Source organism: Anguilla rostrata, chromosome 10 (genome assembly GCF_018555375.3).
Source record: "Anguilla rostrata isolate EN2019 chromosome 10, ASM1855537v3, whole genome shotgun sequence".
Taxonomy (NCBI): Eukaryota; Metazoa; Chordata; class Actinopteri; order Anguilliformes; family Anguillidae; genus Anguilla; species Anguilla rostrata.
The window spans coordinates 32,910,181-32,931,645 of NC_057942.1; the positions used below are offsets into that span (position 1 = coordinate 32,910,181).

Consider the following 21,465-nt stretch of genomic DNA (forward strand, 5'->3'; position numbering starts at 1 on the left):
TTCTCTAGCCTAATAAATGGATGTAAAGGTAGGTAAATAATGCCAGTAAAGCTAATATTTTAAAGCAACATTCAATATGTAAATGTCTGTCACAGTGGCTGTCTGGTGTCCTACTGATAAGAGCATAGCAAAATCGCAAATGAAGCTGAGGACCCACCATGTGTCTGACCATGAAAAAAATTCTGAAGAATAAAAATTTCGTGATGAAAATAAACTGCGACGTCAAATCCGCCAATCACTATCGACATTCCGCCTACCGTGACGATTTAAAGTACCATGATACGCATATAATTCTGTCAATCAATCCAACCTGCCCGCCTTTCACGAGTGTGTTGCATCAGCATTGGAAGTATGAAGCGGACTCGTAATATCCGGGTGACGTACTGACACCGGCAAGTGGCACGGTGTGCTTTAGAATCTGCCTTTTTAGTTGCCTGAACCAAGCATAGCTTTTCTCTCAAATAACGGAATTTTAAATCTGATTGTTTCTTCACTTTATTCATGGACGAAGATAAAGTTACACGGCAGATGGAAGGATTGCAAGTCGAAGATAACAAGGTAGATATGTAGCCGTGTAGCCACTGCGACTAGCTAAGTTAGCTAACTTGTATATAGTCTACCTCATGCCTGCTGTCACAAATTTCAATACCTTCTGGTTAGCTAAATAGATATTATCCGTGCAAAGGGTAGAGACCTAATGTTACTTTGATAGTCTGGCTAGCAAGCTACACATGTTTCTTCTGATTTGTTAGCGTTAGTTGAACAGCATGCTAACTTATTGGTATATTACAGAGCTACATCCAGAAAGCTACGTTTAGCTTCTGCCAGAGATCAGTTTGGCTAACTTAACGCTAGCTAGTCTCATAGTTTCATAGTTGCTAGTTCGGGAGCTTAACGCGTAGAGTATACTAAACAGTTTAATATGATTCAGTTTACATCACTAACTTAAGGTAGCGAGATATTCCTGTTCATACAAAAGCTACGGGTTATTTCAAGGATGTTGCATGGTGTTGCATCAGTATTCTACTTAAGCAGTTATTGGGTACATTAAAACTTGCTGTCTAACTAGGTAGCCGCATGTGTTTGACAGATGGATTTGTCATTATATCTTAACGTGACTAATTTCACTGTGGATCTTTGTTGTAGGCGTTGCCATAATACTGCGGTTATGGAGGTAGCTACATTTCTGGGAAAAGTTCTGATTAGTTACTGCGGTTTTCCTGTTCAAGCACTGATGAGACTGATCTACTTTCTGTTTTGTTTCCTGATTTTACAATGGGTGGGGCTGCCCTTTCTTGCTTGAAAGACAAGTTGTAATAATGACATTGTTATTGATTTGAATTCTGTTTCAGGATGGTGCAGGAGACAAAAAAATTAAAGATGGAGGAAAAAAGAAAAATAAGGGAGGAGGAGATACAGTGGGTAAATCTGAGGTAAGGGCTGTGACCGGTACCCAACACACACCTTTGTAATCATTGTTGGCACACAGAACCCAAGAAGAAAAGTGAAATCATGAATGTATTCACAGTTTAGCTGTATGGAGGAAAGAGAAACTAACCATGTAACTAAACAGTAGCATATGGCCCTCGAATGGTCTCCGTTAGAAGGTTCTGTCAAGCAGAAAGATCATGGAGTCTCTGAAAGTTTATTTCATTTTGAAAAGTTCCCAGCTGCTTTGTTCAGCATCTCTGACCGCTGCTTTGTCCCATATCGTATGTCCTCAGCTGAACCCGCCGCCCCAGTACATCGAAGAACGCCTGTCCCTGTACAGCAAGCTGAAGGACGAGCACGACGCCCTGTTGGCGGAGAGGGCGGCCAAGGACAGCAAGCCCATCAAAATCACTCTTCCCGACGGGAAAGTGGTGGATGGCGAGTCATGGAGAACCACCCCTTACCAGGTGGCCTCTGGGATCAGGTCAGTGTGGACAGTAGAGGAAACACACAGCATCATCCGTGGTTATTGGGATATATAGCCAAAAGTATTGAGTATAAATTCCTGGAAGTTATACTTATCTGATACAATACATTTATTGGACCACAGTTGGAATATTGTGTGCAGTTCCGAACTACAAGAATGATGTAGAGGCTCTGGAAAAGGTTCAAAGAAAGGCAACTAAATAGATTTCTGGTATGAAAGATAAAAGCTATGTGGAAAGACTTAATTAAGATGCTTAGTGAAAGGAGACTTACGAGTGATTTGATTGAGGCTGAAACTCTGGGGGTTTTCAAGACCAGGCTTGGTACAGTTGGCTATCATCTACTCAGTAGGTAATCAGAGCACTTGGTACAATTTAGTCAGGAAAATGGCAAGCATTGTTGGACTGAATGGTCTGTTCTAGTCGTTATGTTATGTAAATGTGCATGGATTTTCAGGGCAAAATGAACTTTGCTTGAGTAATTTTAACAATAATATATTACACATTGTCCATGTTAGAGTTAGTTTGATTTAGCTGTGTGCTGCAATGTCCTGGTTATTATTTCTTGTGAAATTTGCATCCATGAAAATTTACCAAGTCTTGTTAAGTAATTTGCTCTTAATACATGAAATTAGGTATTGCACAGTGCATCATCCTGTGTAGAATTCTGAATCGGCAGCATTTCGGGGTGTGGTGGGCATTTCTGATGTTATAAAACGCACAACTGATGTCGTTTTTGGGTGAGTACGATGATGGTCGCTGCTCATGAACACTCCCGTAAGCATGGCTCACGTCGTTGTGGTTTTCTTACGCCGCAGTCAAGGTCTGGCCGACAACACGGTGATCGCCAAGGTGAACAACGACGTGTGGGACCTGGACAGGCCTCTGGAGGCCGACTGCAGCCTGCAGCTGCTCAAGTTCGACGACGAGGAGGCGCAAGCGGTGAGTCTTCACGCGGACGAAACGAGGAAGATCTTACTTTACTCCCGACTGTGTGCGCGTGGCATTGCGGAAAAATTCTGTCCTTGGCGGTTACCGGTCATTTAGTTTTCCACAATGACTGCGATGTAGAAGCCAGCGTTTTACAACTGGGGTGGCGGTACTGCTGTGTAGCGCAGCGGTTGGGGCACCGGGTGTGCAACTCCGAGGTGGTAGATCCCCTTCTCAGGTGGGGTGCTGCTGTTGTACCCTTGGGCTAGGCACTTAGCCGGAATTACTTGTGTAAATACCCAGCTGTATAAATGGATTGTATATAAAGAACGTCAGTCACTCCGGATAAGAGCATCTGCTAAATGGCTAAACGCGAAAGGGAAAAGCGAAAGCTTCACCAAGGTTATTTTTATTACTGTTATTTATTCGAAAGGAGCGGTGTGAATGGCAGTTGAGTGATTATTCTGGAAAGCCACCTGTGGAGAGGTAATTTGGCTCATTACGTTTCATCCTTCGGAATACTAAGCGGGGTTACCGCCGGCGGAACACGCCGCGCGCGCACACTGCCCTCCTCGGGCGGGAGAAAAACCGCCGTCGGGGGAAAGGAGGCGCAGCCGGCGCTGTGAGAGACTCTCCCGGCCTCGCCGTCCGGGGACCGCGAGGGATTGCGGGATTGGCGGTGACTCTCCTCTCTCTCTCTCTCTCTCTGTTTTGCAGGTGTACTGGCACTCGAGCGCCCACATCATGGGCGAGGCCATGGAGAGGGTCTACGGAGGCTGCCTGTGCTACGGACCCCCCATAGAGAACGGGTTTTACTACGACATGTACCTCGAAAACGAGTGAGTGCCAACAACCACGTGGTGGCAAGAATACAAGCTTCCCTCATCCGGTTAAGGTCATTTGTCAAAGTGTGCGACCTCATTCCCCATCTGAATATGAAATAATTACTTTATAGTGTTCTTCAAGTCTTCTTCATGGGCACATTCATCATTTGTGTTATATAACATCACCAAAAGCCTGCACTTTATAGTGGCTGTAACACTTTAATGATTGCAACGCCACTACTAATGGTATATAGCACATTTATTACCGTTATATTACTGCTGCATAAAAAACAATTGTGAGCAAAATTTTACTGCTTCATAGTTTGTAATGCCTTCATTAACCTTATGCTGCTACTTCAAGGTACACAACTGGCAGCATTACTGATATAGCGCCATATAGTGCCTTCATGGCGTGATATGAGGGTGTAGAACAAGGGTTCTCAAACTGCCTTGAGGCATCCCTGGGCATGGTTATATTCATTCCAGCCAGCCGGTCTCTTAATCAGTTCAGGTTACCGCAAGAATGCATTTAAATACTCGAAATTGATTTTGGCCCAACGCAGGTTTGGGCCCATTGCCACGTGCTCTGCCTTCGAACTCATAATTTTACAAATGGTTTAGTTTGAGCGAGCAGATGTTCACACTTTTACCATTTCGTAACCCGCTCATTTCACCTGTCACTCCAAACAATTAATCAATTAAAAATGCGACCACCTTCTAAGTCAATCATTGGCTACTTAGCATATTGAAGAAGATTAAAATATTAGCTGTCTGAGAATTGGTCTGACTGATTGAAAGTCCTCAAATTAATATTGGAGATTTATTCATTGTAGCATGCATATCAATGTCTGATATAATGTGGCTTTAAGAGACTAAATCATCCCCTCGTTAGACTTCAGAAGGATCTCATTAAGAACCATTTGCGGCTTATTAGACTTCTGGAATTACAATTACAGTAGAAACAAAACCAGTTTGACACATTGAGTGGTATTTAAAAATAGTCAAGGAAGCCTGTCACATGACTTTGAGCCATGAATATACATGTCATGTAAATGTGGCATTTGGTCCATACGCACATGCATTTGCTCGTTTACGTACACACAGACATACAATGACACAGTCATATTTGCCAGTAGTATGCATGCAAGGGCACCAGTAATTATAGAATTTGTTCAATCAAATCTTTAAGAGAACGTTGTGGTAGAACCTGAAAAGAAGCTTGGAGCCATTGACTGCATTAATATTTTTCAGATGTGTCAACTTGACGGATGGGAGTCGGAGTCCTTAAAGGCTTGTGTACTGAACAATAATTTAATGGCCAGTCTTGAGCAAAGATCTTGAGAACGCAGACCGTTCTGCACAAGCGCGTGAACCTGGCCTTTCGTCTGGCACCGCATATTTCAGGCAACGTTTCTGAATGGGCAGGGCATATGAATTATTCAGTTTTATATGGAGGGCGCTCTCATGGTTGTGGAATTCAGAGAGATTATTTTACTGTCGGCCACTTCCTTGCTCTGCTGGGGTCCCTCGACCACCCCCTGCCGCCCTGTACCCTGAAGCTATATACCTTTTAACCCTTTGAAGAGTTTCTTATTTATTTTTTTAAAGGTGATTTGAATTTTTTTTTCTTCAAAATTCTAAGCCAGTGTTCTAGAACTCCATTGCTTTCAGTTACCAGTAGTGATTGTGACATCAGCATTAGAATGTTCAGTTAAGAACATTCTAATCACATATTTGTGGACTTTTAACCTTTATAGGGTTAAAGGAAGCTGTCTGGTACTGATGGGTTCGGTGTCATTCTTCCCTACAGGGGTGTGTCGAGCCATGATTTCCCAGGTCTGGAGAATCTATGCAAGAAGATTATAAAGGAGAAGCAGCCCTTTGAGAGGCTAGAGATCAAGAAGGAGACCCTGCTGGAAATGTTCAAGGTAACGTGACCTATTTTTTAAAGAAAGAGAAGAACATCCTGTGAAATTGCCAGGCCTCTTCAACTGTACTTTTTTTTTCTTCTTCCTTTTCAGTACAATAAGTTTAAGTGCAGGATTTTGAATGAGAAAGTGAAGACTCCAACAACTACTGTTTACAGGTGGGAACTTTGCACATTAATATAAGAGCTTCTCTTTGCCCCAATCTGATGGCAATGAAAATGTATAAAATTGGATGTCTGCGTATATCTAAAAAGCACATATGGTGGAATGTCTGCAGGGGTCTATTGTGTAGTGATGGAAATAATAAATCCAAAATGTGTACCAATCCCTGTCAGCAAGCCCAAACCCGTTTTGCTTCGCAGAGACAAAACATTTTAATTGGGTCAAAGACTGAGATTGACAGGTCATTCAGGCTCCTCCCATTATGTGTTTAATGAAACCTGGCTGTCCCCTCATTACTGCCTATAGAGGGCGTGAGGGCGTGGCGTTGGCGATGATGACGTTTGCTTTACGTACAGGACGCGCCCGGTTGTGACTCGACTCTGTTCCGCAGGTGTGGGCCATTGATCGACCTCTGCAGGGGGCCACACGTCAGACACACTGGAAAGATCAAGGCCTTGAAGATCCACAAGGTGAACATAATTATAAATGAAACAAATATAAATGCACTTTCAAAACCAAGCAGAGTGTAAATCCTATGAAGTAGCAGAGACAAAACATTTTTGGTTTTCCGCTTGGTTTTTCTAGCCTCGTTTTGCTTTGCGTATTGGCGTTAGCGACTGGCTTCTTTCGTTTTATTTTGCGCTTTGACGTTAGCGGTTGACTTTTTCCGTTTGCATTTGCGTATTGGTGTTAGCGGCTGTCTTCTTTCACTTAGCTTTGCGTAGTGCAGTTAGCGGCTGGCTTTCGTTTCGCTTTGCGTGTTGGCATTAGCAGCTGGCTTCTTTCATTCCTCATCATCTCCCACACACACATCTGCTTGCCCACTTCCCACCACCTACAGCACAGCGAGTTCATCGCAGGGCCGAATGGGTGGAGCTAGGCAAGTGGGTGGGGTCACCGCTTGAACTCGTTGAGGGGATGAGTTGCCACGGTAACATGGCACTTTGCTAGCGATTGCGGCGTCGAAACCGGCTCTTGGTTGTGGTAACGAACCACGTGGGGAGAGGAAATGGCTGTGTTATGGCTCTTCTTTTTGGAATGTTACAGAGCTGGGTGCTCACTGTAGCCCAGCCCACTGCCAGCCATTGTTTAATACAAATGACATTTTAATGCGATTTAAATTTGAGTATCGATTTTCTTTCCAGATTAAAAGCCTCCTTAAATGTTTCTTGTCAAAAAAATGAGGTTTCTGCCTGAGCATTACTGAGATATCAAATGCGCGAGAACCATTTTGAAATTGAGTTCAGTTTCAAGATCGCTCCAGACAACGATTTAAAAGGCAATTGCCGACAGGAATAAGAGCAGCTCTGCCGGTGACAGGGACCATGACCGCAATTCCTCGTTCTACAGTAAGAGCCTCTCCCCAGTGCCGCGGCATATTTTGGTGCCAGCGTGGTTGTGCATAATGCAAAAACAACCATGTTATTTCCTCCCATTTCTCCCAATTTTCAGTCCGGTTACTTTGAGGAATTAGGGTCCAGATGGGCTTTTGGCTTTTTTTTTTCCTTAACAGTCCTCATTTGGCAGCGTTTGAAATGTGTGGTTTAAAAAAAAAAAAGATGCGCATTCTTTTCTTGAATAACGTTTTGTTTTGCTGGAAATATGTTTTGTTTTTTTTCCCTCCCTGTGAACATGCCAGAAGTCTCGATGGTTCCTTTCGCAGGAAATGATGATTGCTAAACATAATTAACATTTATAAGGGTTTCTGAAAGCGCTCATAAAATATAAGAACAGCTGTTGTCATTTGTGATCCGTTTTACTGAAAGTTTTTTTTGGTCTGCCAGTTAAAAAAAAAAAAAAAAAAATGAAATGCAACTTCCCATCCAACTGTAAACTTGTTTTCAGTGACCCAAGTGGTCTTAATTCATTCACTGTGTTAATATTCATAACATTATTTCTGTAATCTCTTCAATGTATTGTTTAATGTATTGTTGTATATGTTTTATGTAGTTAATTTTAACAGCACCTGGAATCAAGTCTGTTTTTCATGTATGGTTTTGCATGATAATGTGCTGTGTTGTTACTGTGAATTCCACTGATGGGTTTCTCCTCGGTTATCTGAAGGTTTTGCCCTGTTGAAGTTGTTGGAGCGGTTGTGAGTCTGTTCCTTTATTTTTCCCAGAACTCCTCCACATACTGGGAGGGGAAAGCTGACATGGAGTCTCTGCAGAGGATTTACGGGATCTCCTTCCCCGACCCCAAGATGCTGAAGGAGTGGGAGAAGTTCCAGGAGGAGGCCAAGAACCGGGACCACCGCAAACTGGGCCGGGTGAGTGAGATTTTCCAAAACTCTGCCAAAAAAACCGTAAGCACAGGCTGCATATCGGGCTTTATCCGCTGTGGTGGGGGGGGTGGGGGGGGTTCAGGGAATGGCCTTAAGCTGACTTGGTCGAGTAGGCCTCACAGGGCGTTTTGGCTGCTCTTAGGGGGGTCAGTCACCTCAAGCAAAAGACGCCCACCGCGTGGGCGTTCACAAGCAAACCCGAGAGGATCAGATCCAGCTTGCCTCGATTCGCGATTCGCGTAGAATCCTCAATGCGTCTCGGGCATTCCTCGGACGGTCGGAAACGCGTGGGTTGCCGTAGCAGCGGTGTGTGCGCTGGAACCGATCGTAGGCGGTTCCAGCTCCAGCTGGTGCACTTGGGAGGTAACCGTAAGCAGAACACCGCGGTGCAGTGTGCCGTAGTGCGGCTTTTTGCCTTTAGACCCCTTGTGTTTGCTTTGGGAAAGACAAACATTGGTTTTAGAGGATTAGGAAAGGCATGTTTACGTGGCAAGGAAAACCCTGTGTTACACAACATACTGCGAAATAGAATTTGTTAGACAGAATGGGAAAATCAGCTGATTGACTAGAGGAAATAGGATTACTCTGGCACAAAATACTCTTCTCCTTTCCAAAAAATTAAAATAAACATTTTAAAAATGGACACTTCCGTTCCTGGCCGGTGGTTGCTTCCATCCTTCTTCCACAGGCTGATCAGGACTGTGTGGGTGGACGCAACTTCTCCATCTCGTCTTTATACCGAAACGTAAATTTATCCTGACTGTCGAGTCTCCTGGCGTCTGTTTGACGTCGTCGAGGTTTGATCACAAGAAGAGCTGGCTGCAAGCCGGTACTGTACCGGTTTCTGTGCGTGGGAGACAAAGCCGGGGTGTGATCCTACTGTTCGAGATTCAAGCCTTGCTTCTTTGCTTGGGGGGTAAAAAAAAAAAAAACCCTGTTAAAATAGCTTGCAGATGGTTTAAGGCGTTGGACTCTCCAGGGGGTTTCAACTTATATCTACATCTCCATTCAAAATGATTCCAAATGTGAAATATAGCTTACCTTTTATCCTAATCTTTTATTCTGGCATTAGACGATTTACAGTTATTTTGTCGTATTCCTGTGTTTTAATGGAGTCGAACTGCTCTGTTCGATTTTCTAATGCCCTTAATTCTGCTCTGGACAGACTGTCTTCTTCACCCTTCGATGACAGTCAGTGAAAGCGTTTAGGATGCGGGTAGGCTGCGTTTCTGCGGAGTTTAGATCTGAGTGGGATGAACGATTTGGCGGAGCGTTGAGGGAACGTGGCCGTTGGCAGCGGACCCCGGGGCCCGGGGGTGGCCGTCTGTTCGAGGCGTCATAATTTGAGGGAGCGCCGTCGCTTCGCCCGTGGGGTCCGACGGGGCGTCGCGCCGAGGGCCGGACCCCGCGCGCAAGTGGGCCGATCGGCCAGGGCGCGCAGACGGCGGAGTCGTCAGGGGCTGCCATGCAGGACGTTCTTTTCAGCCGGCGGATTTCTGACGCCCCCCCCCCCCCTCGTCCCACAGGATCAGGACCTGTTCTTCTTCCATGACTTGAGTCCCGGGAGCTGCTTCTTCCTGCCCAAGGGGGCCTACATCTACAACAGCCTGGTGCAGTTCATCAGGGTGAGTAAGGGGGCCTACATCTATAATAGCCTGGTGCAGTTCATCAGGGTGAGTAAGGGGGCCTACATCTACAATAGCCTGGTGCAGTTCATCAAGGTGAGTAAGGGGGCCTACATCTACAACAGCCTGGTGCAGTTCATCAGGGTGAGTAAGGGGGCCTACATCTATAATAGCCTGGTGCAGTTCATCGGGGTGAGTAAGGGGGCCTACATCTACAACAGCATATACAACAGCATATGTATGGGACATCTTTGTTTGTGTGTGTGTGTATGTGTGCGTGCATAATGTGTGTATGTGTGTGTGTAGTGTCACCATATGGTGATTTCAAACCAGCTGTGTGTGTAATTAAATTGGTGCTGTGTCAGCAGAATGTTAGTTCCCAGCAGGACCACTAGAGGGTGCAAGAGGCCATGCATGAATCAACAGACCTTTACATTCCAGGACTCTGTACTATAGTTACCTTTACTGGGTGTAATTCAGTACCTTTACCAAAAAGCGCCGTGATTGACTTCTCTTGGGTTGGCTTTCCTCAGAGCGAGTACAAGAAGAGGGGCTTCCAGGAGGTGGTGACCCCCAACATTTACAACAGCAAGCTGTGGCAGACCTCCGGCCACTGGCAGCACTACAGCGAGAACATGTTCTCCTTCGAGGCGGAGAAGGAGACCTTCGCTCTCAAGCCTATGAACTGCCCGGGGCACTGGTACAAACCCCCTCCGTCTTTGCACTGTTGTGCTTGTCAAATCGTTGGGAATAATGCAATGCTAAAATAACGCCAACTAAAAGGAGTTATTAGAATTGGCACAATGATTATGCTGCCAATTTAATACCGCCGACATGGTATTAACACTGATCGTATCTTGGGAAACCTGCATTGCTCATGGTTTATATTTAGCTTATTATTAATTCTTCCACACAGCTGTAGATTACTCATGAAGGTCAGGAAAAGGTACCTTACTGTGTACAATAGCGGTGTACTGGACTGGGGGTTGGAACCCTCAGTGTCGTGGATTGGGGGATGGAACCCTCAGTGTACTAGACTGGGGTCGAAACCCACAGGCTTCTGTTCACACACACTATTGTCTACTCCAAGCTACCAGCCATGTAAAATGCACGGTTTTACCACTCTATGGTACGTGGATGAAGAAAATGAGAGCGAGTGGCAAGCCTGCTGGAAATGGCTGAGGAGCTGTACAGGCAGCTGTGGGGAAGGTTTGAGCTGTTGGGTAATGGCACGCTCTGACCCGGCCTCTCCCCTCTCCCCTCCTCCCCCCCCCAGCCTGATGTTCGACCACCGGCCGCGCTCCTGGCGCGAGCTGCCCCTCCGCATGGCCGACTTCGGCGTCCTGCACCGCAACGAGCTGTCGGGGACGCTGACCGGCCTCACCCGCGTCCGCCGCTTCCAGCAGGACGACGCCCACATCTTCTGCTCCATGGACCAGGTACGCGGCGTGGTGCGGCGGGGCGGCCCTGGGGTCCACCGCTGTGCCTCTCTCTCTCTCTCTCTCTCTCTCTCTCTGTTTCCCCGTCCTCTCCCCCCTCTCTCTCTCCCTCGGCTCCCTCCTACTCGACCCCTCTTCCGCTCTCCCCTTCCCTCTCTTGCTTCCCCCTCTATCTCTCTCTCCCACCCCCCTCCTCTCTCTCTCTCTCTCCCGGCTCCCCCTCTATCTCTCTCCCCCTCCCTTGCTCTCTCCCTCCCTCCCCTTCTCTCTCTCTCACTCTCTCTGTTTACTCCGGACACAATGTGAAGTTTAACTTTTTAATGACTCCCACATACCCGACCAGTCACAGTGTCCACAAATGTAGAACTAACTTCACTGAGCTACTTCCTACACATCACTACGGCTACCAGCCATAATGAGTGTAATAGTACGGACTCTAAAAATAATACCGTAACACTCTCCACCCCCCACCCCCCGCCCCCACCCCTCATGTCTGCCCACCTCTGTTTCTCTCTCTCTCTCTCTAGTCTTATTCATTTGCTTTCATCAGTGGTCTTGCCTGTCATGTTGATTAAATAATTGCCTTGAGTAAAACCATGTGAACATCGGGGGTGAAGGGTTTAAAGCTCGGTACTGTTGGTTATATATGGCCGTCAGTGAAGGCAATGAATCACGGCGACTGAGCCTGTCTTTCCTCATCCTCTGACTGCATTCAGCCCGGCTCTGTCTTCCGTCTGGCTCGGGGTGGTCAAGTCAGCTCCGCCCCTCTCACTGTGACCTCACACGCTTCTTCCCTCCCTCCAGATTGAGGGAGAGATCAAGGGCTGCCTGGACTTCCTCCGCACCGTCTACGACGTGTTCGGCTTCACCTTCAAGCTCAAACTCTCCACCCGGCCCGAGAAGTTCCTGGGCGAGAAGGAAGTGTGGGACACAGCGGAGAAGGTACGGCAAGCGCCGAGGGTCACGCGTAGGGTGCGGTTGTGCTACTCGCACGCAGCTGATGGACTCTGCAATTTATCACGAACGGAGCATGTTGTGTGGTCTTCTGTTCGTGCATAACGTTCTCATACTTTGCATTGGGTTAAACCTTTCATATGTGTTATGATGTTGCGTGTGTGTATACGCTGTACATTTCTGTGAACTTCAGTATCGTCGTATTGAAAGAATGAGAGAACACGTAAATGCTAAATTATGGTTCTGATTTCTTTTTATTTCCCAAGGCGTATTATTATTATTTTCTAACAGTCAGTTGCTTGTCTGACTAATGCGTGAATGTGATAATGTGCAATCACTCATTGAAATGAAGTAAAGCTAAATGTCGTTTCCTTTTTGTTTTCCCACAGCAACTGGAGAACAGCCTGAATGAGTTCGGGGAGAAGTGGGTGTTGAATCCTGGGGACGGAGCTTTCTATGGACCAAAGGTGGGCAAAGGCTTTTAAAAAAAAATGTTCTTCTGTCCCAGCTTAGCTGGGAAAGGGAAGGAACCTGATCAGTTCTGATCGTCTGTTTGTGCCCTCCGTCGCAGATCGACATTGAGATCAAGGATGCAATTGGAAGATACCACCAGTGTGCCACCATCCAGCTAGACTTCCAGCTGCCAATACGTTTCAATCTCACCTTCGTCAGGTGCTTCTTCTAACTCTCTCTTACATTCACTCTTAAGGTTGTGTCATGTACCATTTCTGCTGATCCTCAGACTATGTTGTCATTTCTAAACGGAAGCCTGTTTGAGTTCTCGCACTGATAGTTCACATGCAAGCGCTGTAATGAGTAACACTGCCATCATGTGGCGAAGTTTCGCATTGCATCTCTGCGCAGGGGGGGGAGTTCTGAAATATTAAGCCGTGTTGTTTGCATGTCCAGTATCGTACCGCTATTTTGAGTTTTGCCTTTGCCATGGTAATTTTGACCGTTTACTCTAATATTTGAAATGTTAATGCGGTGTCCATGACACAGTTTAACGTCGATTTATTTGTTCAGCCACGACGGTGAAGATAAGCAGAGACCAGTCATCATCCACAGGGCCATTCTGGGCTCGGTGGAGAGAATGATCGCCATCCTGACTGAAAACTACGGGGGCAAATGGTAAATATGCTCATGACATCATTGTGTTCGCAGCCTATCAGCTGTGAGAGAACGCATTGGTTGTGCCTGATAGCTAGTTGCTAAAATTATGACTAAATTATTACTGTATTCAGTTCAATTATATCTGTATAATATTGCAGTTATTGAGTGGATTTGTGGTGGTTGTGTTTCATTGGTTGCACTGTGCTTAGTTTAAAATATGTATTCAGCACTGATTTAGAGCTACATAAGGATTTCTCACAGTTCAAAGGTCCTGGAAAATGGATTCAAATTGTGATTACATTCCCCGGAAGTGATTGTCTTCTTAATATTTCTTTCAAGATTTTAATCCAATTATATAACCATTAAATTGCAATAAACGCTATTAGATTATCGTGACCTTTTCTGCAGATAAGGACAGGGTGAGCATGTATCGTGCACTCACTGAATATTCTGTGAATGAATGAATATTAATAATTCATAAAATTAACAGTTTTAATTTTCCTGAACCTTTAATAATAGTATTGTCTGTGTCTGAGTAGATGCTAATGCTAAGACTTGGCTGTATAGTAAAGAGTGCAGTTTCACAGCATTTCGGGTGTTAAATCTAGCAGCATTCTTGCGCTAGCCGGGTTTGCGCCGCGCGTTCGAAGCGGCCGTCGCGGTCTCTGACGCGTGTCTCCGTCCCGCGCAGGCCGCTCTGGCTGTCCCCGCGGCAGGTGATGGTCGTGCCGGTGGGGCCCACCTGCGAAGAGTACGCCCAGCGGGTAAGAGCTTCCGCGCCAACGCGGCGCCCCTGCTCCTGCAGCCTCACAAAAATTGGCTGCAGTCAGTGACAACAAAGTTGCAAAATCTAGTTTATTAAGGTATCCTCATGTAGGTCAAACTCTTTCCTTGGTTTAACGGAACCAAGGGGAAGAGTCCTTTTACAGAGCTTCTCCTCTCCTGTAACAGGTGCAGCAGGAGTTCCACAGTAACGGCCTCATGACCGACGTGGACCTGGACCCGGGCTGCACTCTGAACAAGAAGATCAGGAACGCACAGCTGGCTCAGTACAACTTCATCCTGGGTGAGAACCTCCGACATCACCAAGCCACAAACCCAGGGTCATTTTACCCACATCTGATCCGATCCCCAGCCATTACATGATTAAATCTGGACTCGGTACAGGTTCAGCACGCGAAGGCGAAATCTCGGTCCGTCACCTCTCTCCCAAGTCTGTGTAAACGACGCGTTCCAAAAAGCTCGTGTTGACTGTTGGCTGTTAACCTCAGCTCCACTTCATCTAATTACCTGCCTGTCAGAGTGCGATGTGGTTTGCGGTTTTTTTTCTTTTTTTTTGTCGCGTGATTTCTTAACCTTCATCAAATGGCGTTTTTGATGTAAAGCGAACGCGGACGAACGATCGCTGCCAGGGCCGCCCGAACGGACTGATTGAAGTGTCTCGTAATCAGGCCGCTAATTCGCGTGAGACTTCAGAGGGATTATGCGCGCTAATTGCCTCTGTAAAACCAAGAGGATTAATGTAGAAGCACAAACCTGCATTGGCAAGTGTTTACTTGTTTTATATATATATATATATAAAAAAGCTCTGTTGTTTAAACTCCTATGGCGCAACATCATAATTAGCATTTCATGCTCCTATTTTTGACCTCTTTTTTTTTTTTTTTCAAACAAATGATGTCATTTTTACCGCAGGGGTAATTGTTTCTTCACTTTTTCGTATTGGTTTCCATTAAGGTTTGTGCTGAATTTGTTTCAGTGGTGAGAAGTGTTTTGCTGTTTTTTTTTCCTGCAGGATAACAAAATTATCCTCCGGGTTGTAACGTTTATGCCGCACGCTGACTGGCATGGATGTATCGTTTCATTGCGCGTTTTATTAACCTGAATTTAACCTGGATAGAATTCATGAAAAATAATCACTGAAAGTTTATATAAAATAGAAAAGCTACATGGCGGAAACCGTGTGTTGTCTGGAACAGTATAGTTGTGAGAAAGTAGTGCTGGCGACGCCAGCAAGTGCTTGACCCTGTCGCCTGTGCGTTTTTAAAACCTGCTGTGAAACTCGAACGCAGCTGTCTTCAGTGATGCTTGTTAACGAGTGTTTCTGGTCCCCCGGTCAGTGGTTGGCGAGAAGGAGAAGAGCAGCGAGACGGTGAACGTGCGCACGCGGGACAACAAGGTCCACGGGGAACGGAGCGCGAAGGACTGCTTGGAGCGCTTGCGCCACCTAAAGGCCGTGCGCACCCGCAACGCCGAAGAGGAATTCTGAGCCCGTGCCCGAACCTCCACCGGACAGTTACCATCAGCAACCAGTGGAGCAACCGTGTCATTACACGGCACATGACGCTTCCTTGTCTAATTTCCATAAATGATTTCGCTGTCATAACCACACCGCGAGACGCTTCTTTGTCTTATTTTCATATGTAGTTTCGCTGAAATTTACTTGAATTGTAATGCCTTACCTGTTTAACTACAAAGATACAGTATTTATTTCTGTGGTAATTGTTACCTGTTTCTCATCAGCTCTACCGTTAGGTCCTTGTGCTTGTCAAAATCTTTCTGAAATCATGATGCTGTTGGTTCTGTGGTTAGCCTCGCAGTTACAAAGGTTTTCATTTTACTTTTAAAAATAAAAAAACTTTTGACTTCCAGATTTGACTGTCTGTGTTCCTGTTGTCACTGGTGGCAGAATGCTCTACTTCAGAAATGTGGTACTTTTGTGGAACAGAACAAAATCCTAAAAAAAAAGTCAAGACATATTTTCAATAAAGGAATATCTTTCATTTTGCTGTTGTAGTTTATTATTCTGTGGGTTTGATTGGAAAATTGCCCCTTGGTTTTCTTGCCGTGTGAGATAATATTACCAGCTGACTGGTTTGAAAAATTAATGAGCAGAGAACATAATATTAATTTGGAGAACATAATTTCTAGCATTTTATTGGAAATGAGATGGAGGGGGGAAAAGTTGCATATTTCCTTAGTGGTTCCTCTGTCTCCTGCAAATACACAATCTCAGCGTTTTAATTGCAAAATCATAGCCAGCATGCTGGTATGCCTTTTATTCCATATCAAATATGTTTCTAAAATACTTTATCCAACAGGAGGGTAGGATTTGTGTTTGGTGGTCTGATTGTGGATCAACAATTGGGAATTCCGACTTAAACAATCGGAAAGGGTATAAAAAGGGGCAAAACTGGGTTGATCTGTAGAATCCGCCTTACTTTTGTCACGCAGTAGAACCAAATCGAAAGCCGGCTAACTTAACTTTCACTTTCCTTTTCTCGGAAATGACGGTGTGGTGCTGTGTATTTATAATTCATTTTTAGATGAGTGACCTGCGCTCTTGACGAGCATCTTAGCATGCTAAACTTCGATTGTTGTATAGTTTCATTCACGTTTGTTTACAATGTCAATTAAAATATATTTGTTTTGCCTCACACTAAATATAGTTCATTTATCTTTTGTACTGTGCAATAATTTCAGCTCTTGCAATGCTTCATAAAACCTGGTATTTAGGATAACATGCAAAATGCACACAATTGAAATGTTTTTATGCAATGACGATGATGTGACGAGGAAGGGTGTTGTTTTGGTCGACAGAGAAAACCTATATATGCTTTCACTTTCCGTTCAGCTGTAGACTGCAGCTGCAATTGCTGCGAGTTCTTCGCTGAGCAAAATATCTGAACAATACTGAATACATTGGCAGTTCGTTTTTGGGACAAAATTGGAGCTAAAGCTTCGAAAGGTAATACGGGAGCACACCTGGAATTTCACCATCAGCTGTAAGACATACCTTTCCTTATGTAAGGTAAGTAATAATTTCTGTATTCTAGGGAGCTTCAGAAAAATGGACAATTTCAATGACTGTTTTAAATTAGTTACAATTATAGCTGGAGGTCATGGCGTGTAGCCATTTCAGGCGTTACCCATTACCACAATTAAATGCTTTTATACGCACTTGTACGTTGGCAATAGGATCGTTGCTGTCATCCAGTAAAACGACAAACTAGATTGGCCCTTTGCTTACATAATATTGATTTCAATGGCTCCTTAACCTCTTGGATAGCATTTGTCAGTCTAAAGTACATTCATACACACGATTGTGCCAGCAGTTTAGCTAAGGATGCAATGTGCCTGCAGCATGTATTATTTTTCTAAATACGCTCTATTTCGGAATAGATCGGACTGTGGGCTAAATTACATGCCACTCTTCGTGTCCAGTCATGAACGAACCCTGTGCTACAATGGATTTCACTTCTGAGGAGATGTTGTGGTTGGAAAACATTTCATCGGAGGTAACGTGCAACTTTAAGTTTCTTCAGTGGCCCTTCTTATTGTAAATGTATGTTATAATATTGTTTACTGTAAAGTGGATTTATGAACTGTAGTTCTGAACTGTAATGTGCACATGAATCCCAAGACAGGGAATTGAGTCTTCACTTTATAATTAACTGTTGCCTAACCAGTATAAGAAAATAAGATTTATAAGGTACACTGCTAAATATTGGGTCCTAATAGCCCAATTCCTGATCATTTGTAAGAATATGAAAAGGGAAGCACTTTTTTGTCCAAATATGTGACTGTGCGAGTTCATACTGTATGTAAAGCAGGACGGCAGTGACCGTGTGTGGAACATTTTCCTTCCTTCCTTCCTTCCTCCCCTCCCTCCCTCCCTTTCCTTCCCAGGTGTGTGAAAATAGTGAGCTGTCTCCAATGGAGAAGGTCCTCAGTGACATGGCCAGGCCAAAGAATGATCTGGAGGGGATGCTGTTTGAGCTAGCAGCTTACATCAGGTTTGGATTGACCGAGCCACCCATCTACCCGCAATTTGATCCTCAACTGTCTTCTAGCAGTACCCCCTCATTGTCCCTGTGTGGGTGGGAATGGCATGAACTGGAGACAAATTTGGAATAAATGGAGCCTGTGAAGGAGCACTGGGTACAAACCAAAATTTTCCTTTTTTTAAAATGGATACTTCCGGTCTTCCTTGCTGACTGGACGATGAGCACTCCAACTGCTGTATTCCTGATAACTATATTTCTGTGAAACCTTGGTTCTCCTGTTCAGGATATCATGGATATTGTATCAATCAATCAATCGATCGACCAGTCAGTCAGTCAATCAGTCAGTTCCCAGTAAATATACTCATCAAATATCAGATTAGTATGGTTTGATATACAGGTAAAATTTAGCTGCAGGTGGAAGAAAAGCATCAGTGAGTAGACACACTGTCACATCGGCACTGGTGAAATCGGAGAGGCTACTGGCTACTACCAGCTACTGGAGAGAAAATAGAAAAGTACTGTCAAGGGGAAAATACTTTTAATTGCTATTGGTGAAGTGCCATGCAAGTGGACATGAATTATATGAACTTGTGGCTATCTGCTTTAAGTGCTTATTTAAATGTTCTGTTGGGATCAATTTGGGAGTTGGTCAGCGTGGTCAGTGCTACATCAGGAACGGACTGCGCTGAGGCCAAACCCCATGGGCTATCGTTCAGTCGTGCTAAACAGGCTTTAGAAGTATTGGGGTCCCAGTCTGAGGTGAAAACACAGGGGATGCGACTTTGCCAGCCATTTAGACCACTGCTTTCTAGCAGTGTGCTGAAGTGGAAAGTTGTCAACCTAGTTCTGCATGCAACAGAAGGCTTGCAACATCCAGAGGCATTTCCAGGAAATTTCTTGAGTAAAATGCTGCAGAATTTGCTCAATTCGGTGTTTGACAAATGGAAACAGCTCTGTGTTTTGAGGAAGTTGCTCTTGGCTGATTTCAATCAGGTAGGGGGTAGGGGGTAAAGTGTATGACATAATTAAATCAATATATGTAAAAAACAAGTGCGTAATGAAACTTGGCAAAAAAAGAACTGATTTCTTCACGCAGGGATGTGGGGTGAGGTATGGCTGCAGTTCAAGTCCAACATTGTTCAATACTTATATTGATGAATTAGCTGTGTTACTGGAACAATCTTCAGCTCCTGGCCTGACCCTAAACAACACAGACGTTAAATTCTTGCAGATGACCTGGTCCTGCTGTCACTCACTGAACAAGGATTACAGCAGAACCTGGATCTGCTAGAACAAGACTGTTAGAACTGGGCACTGACAGTAAATTTGGAAAAAAAAACAAAGATTATGATCTTCCAAAAAAAGCCCAGATCTCAGGAAAACAGATACCTCTTTACTCTAGGAGACACCGTCCTAGGAATCGTAGTTTAGACACACACTAAACTACGATTACCTAGGACTAAAAATCAGTGCGTCAGGGAGCTTTGGCCTAGCAGTGAATGCATTAAAAGAAAAAGCCTGCAGGGCTTTTTATGTGATTAAAAGGAGATTCCATAAAACAAATATTCCTATTAGAATCTGGTTAAAAATCTTTGACTGTGTCATCCAGCCTATCATGCTGTATGGAAGCGAAATATGGGGTCCACTCAGTCAGCAAGACTACACCAAGTGGGAGAAACATCCAGCTGAAACCCTGCATGCAGAATTCTGTAAAAACATATTGCAAGTACATAGCAATGCCCCTAACAATGCATGCAGGGCTGAATTAGGCAGATTTCCGACTCTCATTCAAATTCAAAAAAGGGCATTAAATTTTATTGAACATCTAAAAATGAGTCCAACAGACTCCTTACAATTCTTGGCACTCCAAACCCAAGAGCTCAGCCCAGGAAAGTATACCCTCAGTCAGCTGGTTCTGAACCTCTCTAGACTAACATTAACACATACTAATGCAAACCAGCTTCAGACCAGCACTGCTTCACAACAGCCAATTAGAGTCAACCAAATTATAAAACACATCAAAAACTCCTATCTGGACCATTGGAACAAAGAAACACAATCCCAAAATAAACTGAATTGTTATCGGGCCCTAAATAGAAAATACACACTGGCAGAGTATCTCTTCTCTGTCAGAGATACAAAGCAGAGACGGATCCTGACAGGCTCAGTGACCACATGCTTGCAATTGAAATAGGCAGATACAAAAACTCATGGGTACCAAAAGAAGAGTGAATATGCGGTCACTGCAAAACAAGGGAAGTGGAAACAGAGATACACTTCCTCCTTACTTGCACAACATATTTACAAATTAGTATATTAGTAATATTTACAATTATTTACAAAAAAATATTTCCAAAAATTATCCCAAATTATAAATAATTTTAATTTCAAATCAAAAGAAGAAAAATGTGCATTTCTTTTAGGGGAAGGATCAACAGCCCCAATTGCGGCACAGTTCATTTCAGCCTGTCATAACCTGAGGGACAGTGAGTGACCACCCACCCCATATAAACATTGTACATATTTTTTTATTTACATCTGTTGCTGTCAATGCTGATATTTGTATATATTGTTGCATTTATCATTATTATTTTAATATTATTATTATTTTACATTATATATGTATGCTTTGGAAATAATTACATTTGTATTTCATGCCAATAAAGCAACTTAAATTGAATTGAAAATTGAAAATTGAGAGAGAGAGAGAGAGAGAGAGAGAGACTGAGTGTGTGCTGGTGCCTGAACAAACATGCATATAAAAAATACATTTGCTGTGATCATGAAGTGAATAATGGAATAAATACTACTGTGTTGGATTAAGATAATTAAATTAATGTTTTCCATTCATGTAATATTTTTCTGTCTTGTTTTATTCCAACTCCTTAATGAACCATGACCAATTCTTCTTCGTTTGTTAGTCAGTCCATCGTGTTCATATTATATTTAAATTTAATAATGTGCATCAAAATAACCCTTACCATTGATTTAAACATTCATTATAGATCACAATTTTCAAATAGGCTAAACATACTAAACAGGCAAAAAATATCCAATGATAAACCACCTCTGAATAACATCCCTACAATCATACACAGCATGTACATCTCTTAGCATGTGTACTTTTTCGTGGCAGTAGGATTTTATTTTTCTGATAGCCCTGCAGCACAAATTAATTGAGGAGCCAGGACACCTGTGCAGTCTATGCGAAGCAATCACAGAGATCTTTGTTCCTGGTGTGTGACAAACATTCCCGGTCTGCATACCTTCCATTTTATAACACCTCGCACCCAAGGTTACACTGTGCGTGTGGCAACCCCGCTCGGCCCAATCACAGAGAAGCTGCGCCTGAAATAATATGCAGGGAGTGTTTAATTGGCAGCTGACGTGTTATAAACCTCCTGGCAGCAGCTGTGTCTCTTATGGCCAGTGGCTAAGGGGGACTGTGTCATGATTTAACCCTTACATGGGACAGGTCCACCTATGGAATTTTCAAGTCCAAA

The 21,465-nt window shown here is 44.1% G+C and overlaps 1 protein-coding gene and 1 long non-coding RNA gene across 3 annotated transcripts; both read left to right on the plus strand.

The window, feature by feature from the left end:
• The first annotated feature begins 319 nt into the window (after positions 1-319).
• On the plus strand, positions 320-15,958 carry tars1 (threonyl-tRNA synthetase 1). Of its 2 annotated transcripts, none has more exons than XM_064296594.1 (19): positions 320-553; positions 1,351-1,433; positions 1,725-1,915; positions 2,735-2,858; positions 3,564-3,685; positions 5,481-5,598; positions 5,692-5,756; positions 6,152-6,230; positions 7,883-8,029; positions 9,571-9,669; positions 10,203-10,369; positions 10,946-11,108; positions 11,913-12,050; positions 12,452-12,529; positions 12,634-12,734; positions 13,089-13,193; positions 13,867-13,939; positions 14,127-14,241; positions 15,296-15,958. In XM_064296594.1, exons 1-19 carry the CDS (start codon positions 502-504, stop codon positions 15,442-15,444), a joined length of 2,169 nt encoding a protein of 722 aa, XP_064152664.1. In that variant the 5' UTR covers positions 320-501; the 3' UTR covers positions 15,445-15,958. The 2 variants fall into 2 exon arrangements, with proteins under 2 accessions (XP_064152664.1, XP_064152663.1); XM_064296593.1 differs by having other exon boundaries at positions 321-558; positions 1,353-1,433.
• A 614-nt stretch (positions 15,959-16,572) lies between these two features.
• LOC135233248 (uncharacterized) lies at positions 16,573-20,817 on the plus strand. The gene is made up of 3 exons (XR_010323794.1): positions 16,573-16,986; positions 17,358-17,473; positions 17,865-20,817. It is a non-coding gene; the product is annotated as an uncharacterized LOC135233248 (long non-coding RNA).
• The last annotated feature ends 648 nt before the right edge of the window (positions 20,818-21,465 follow it).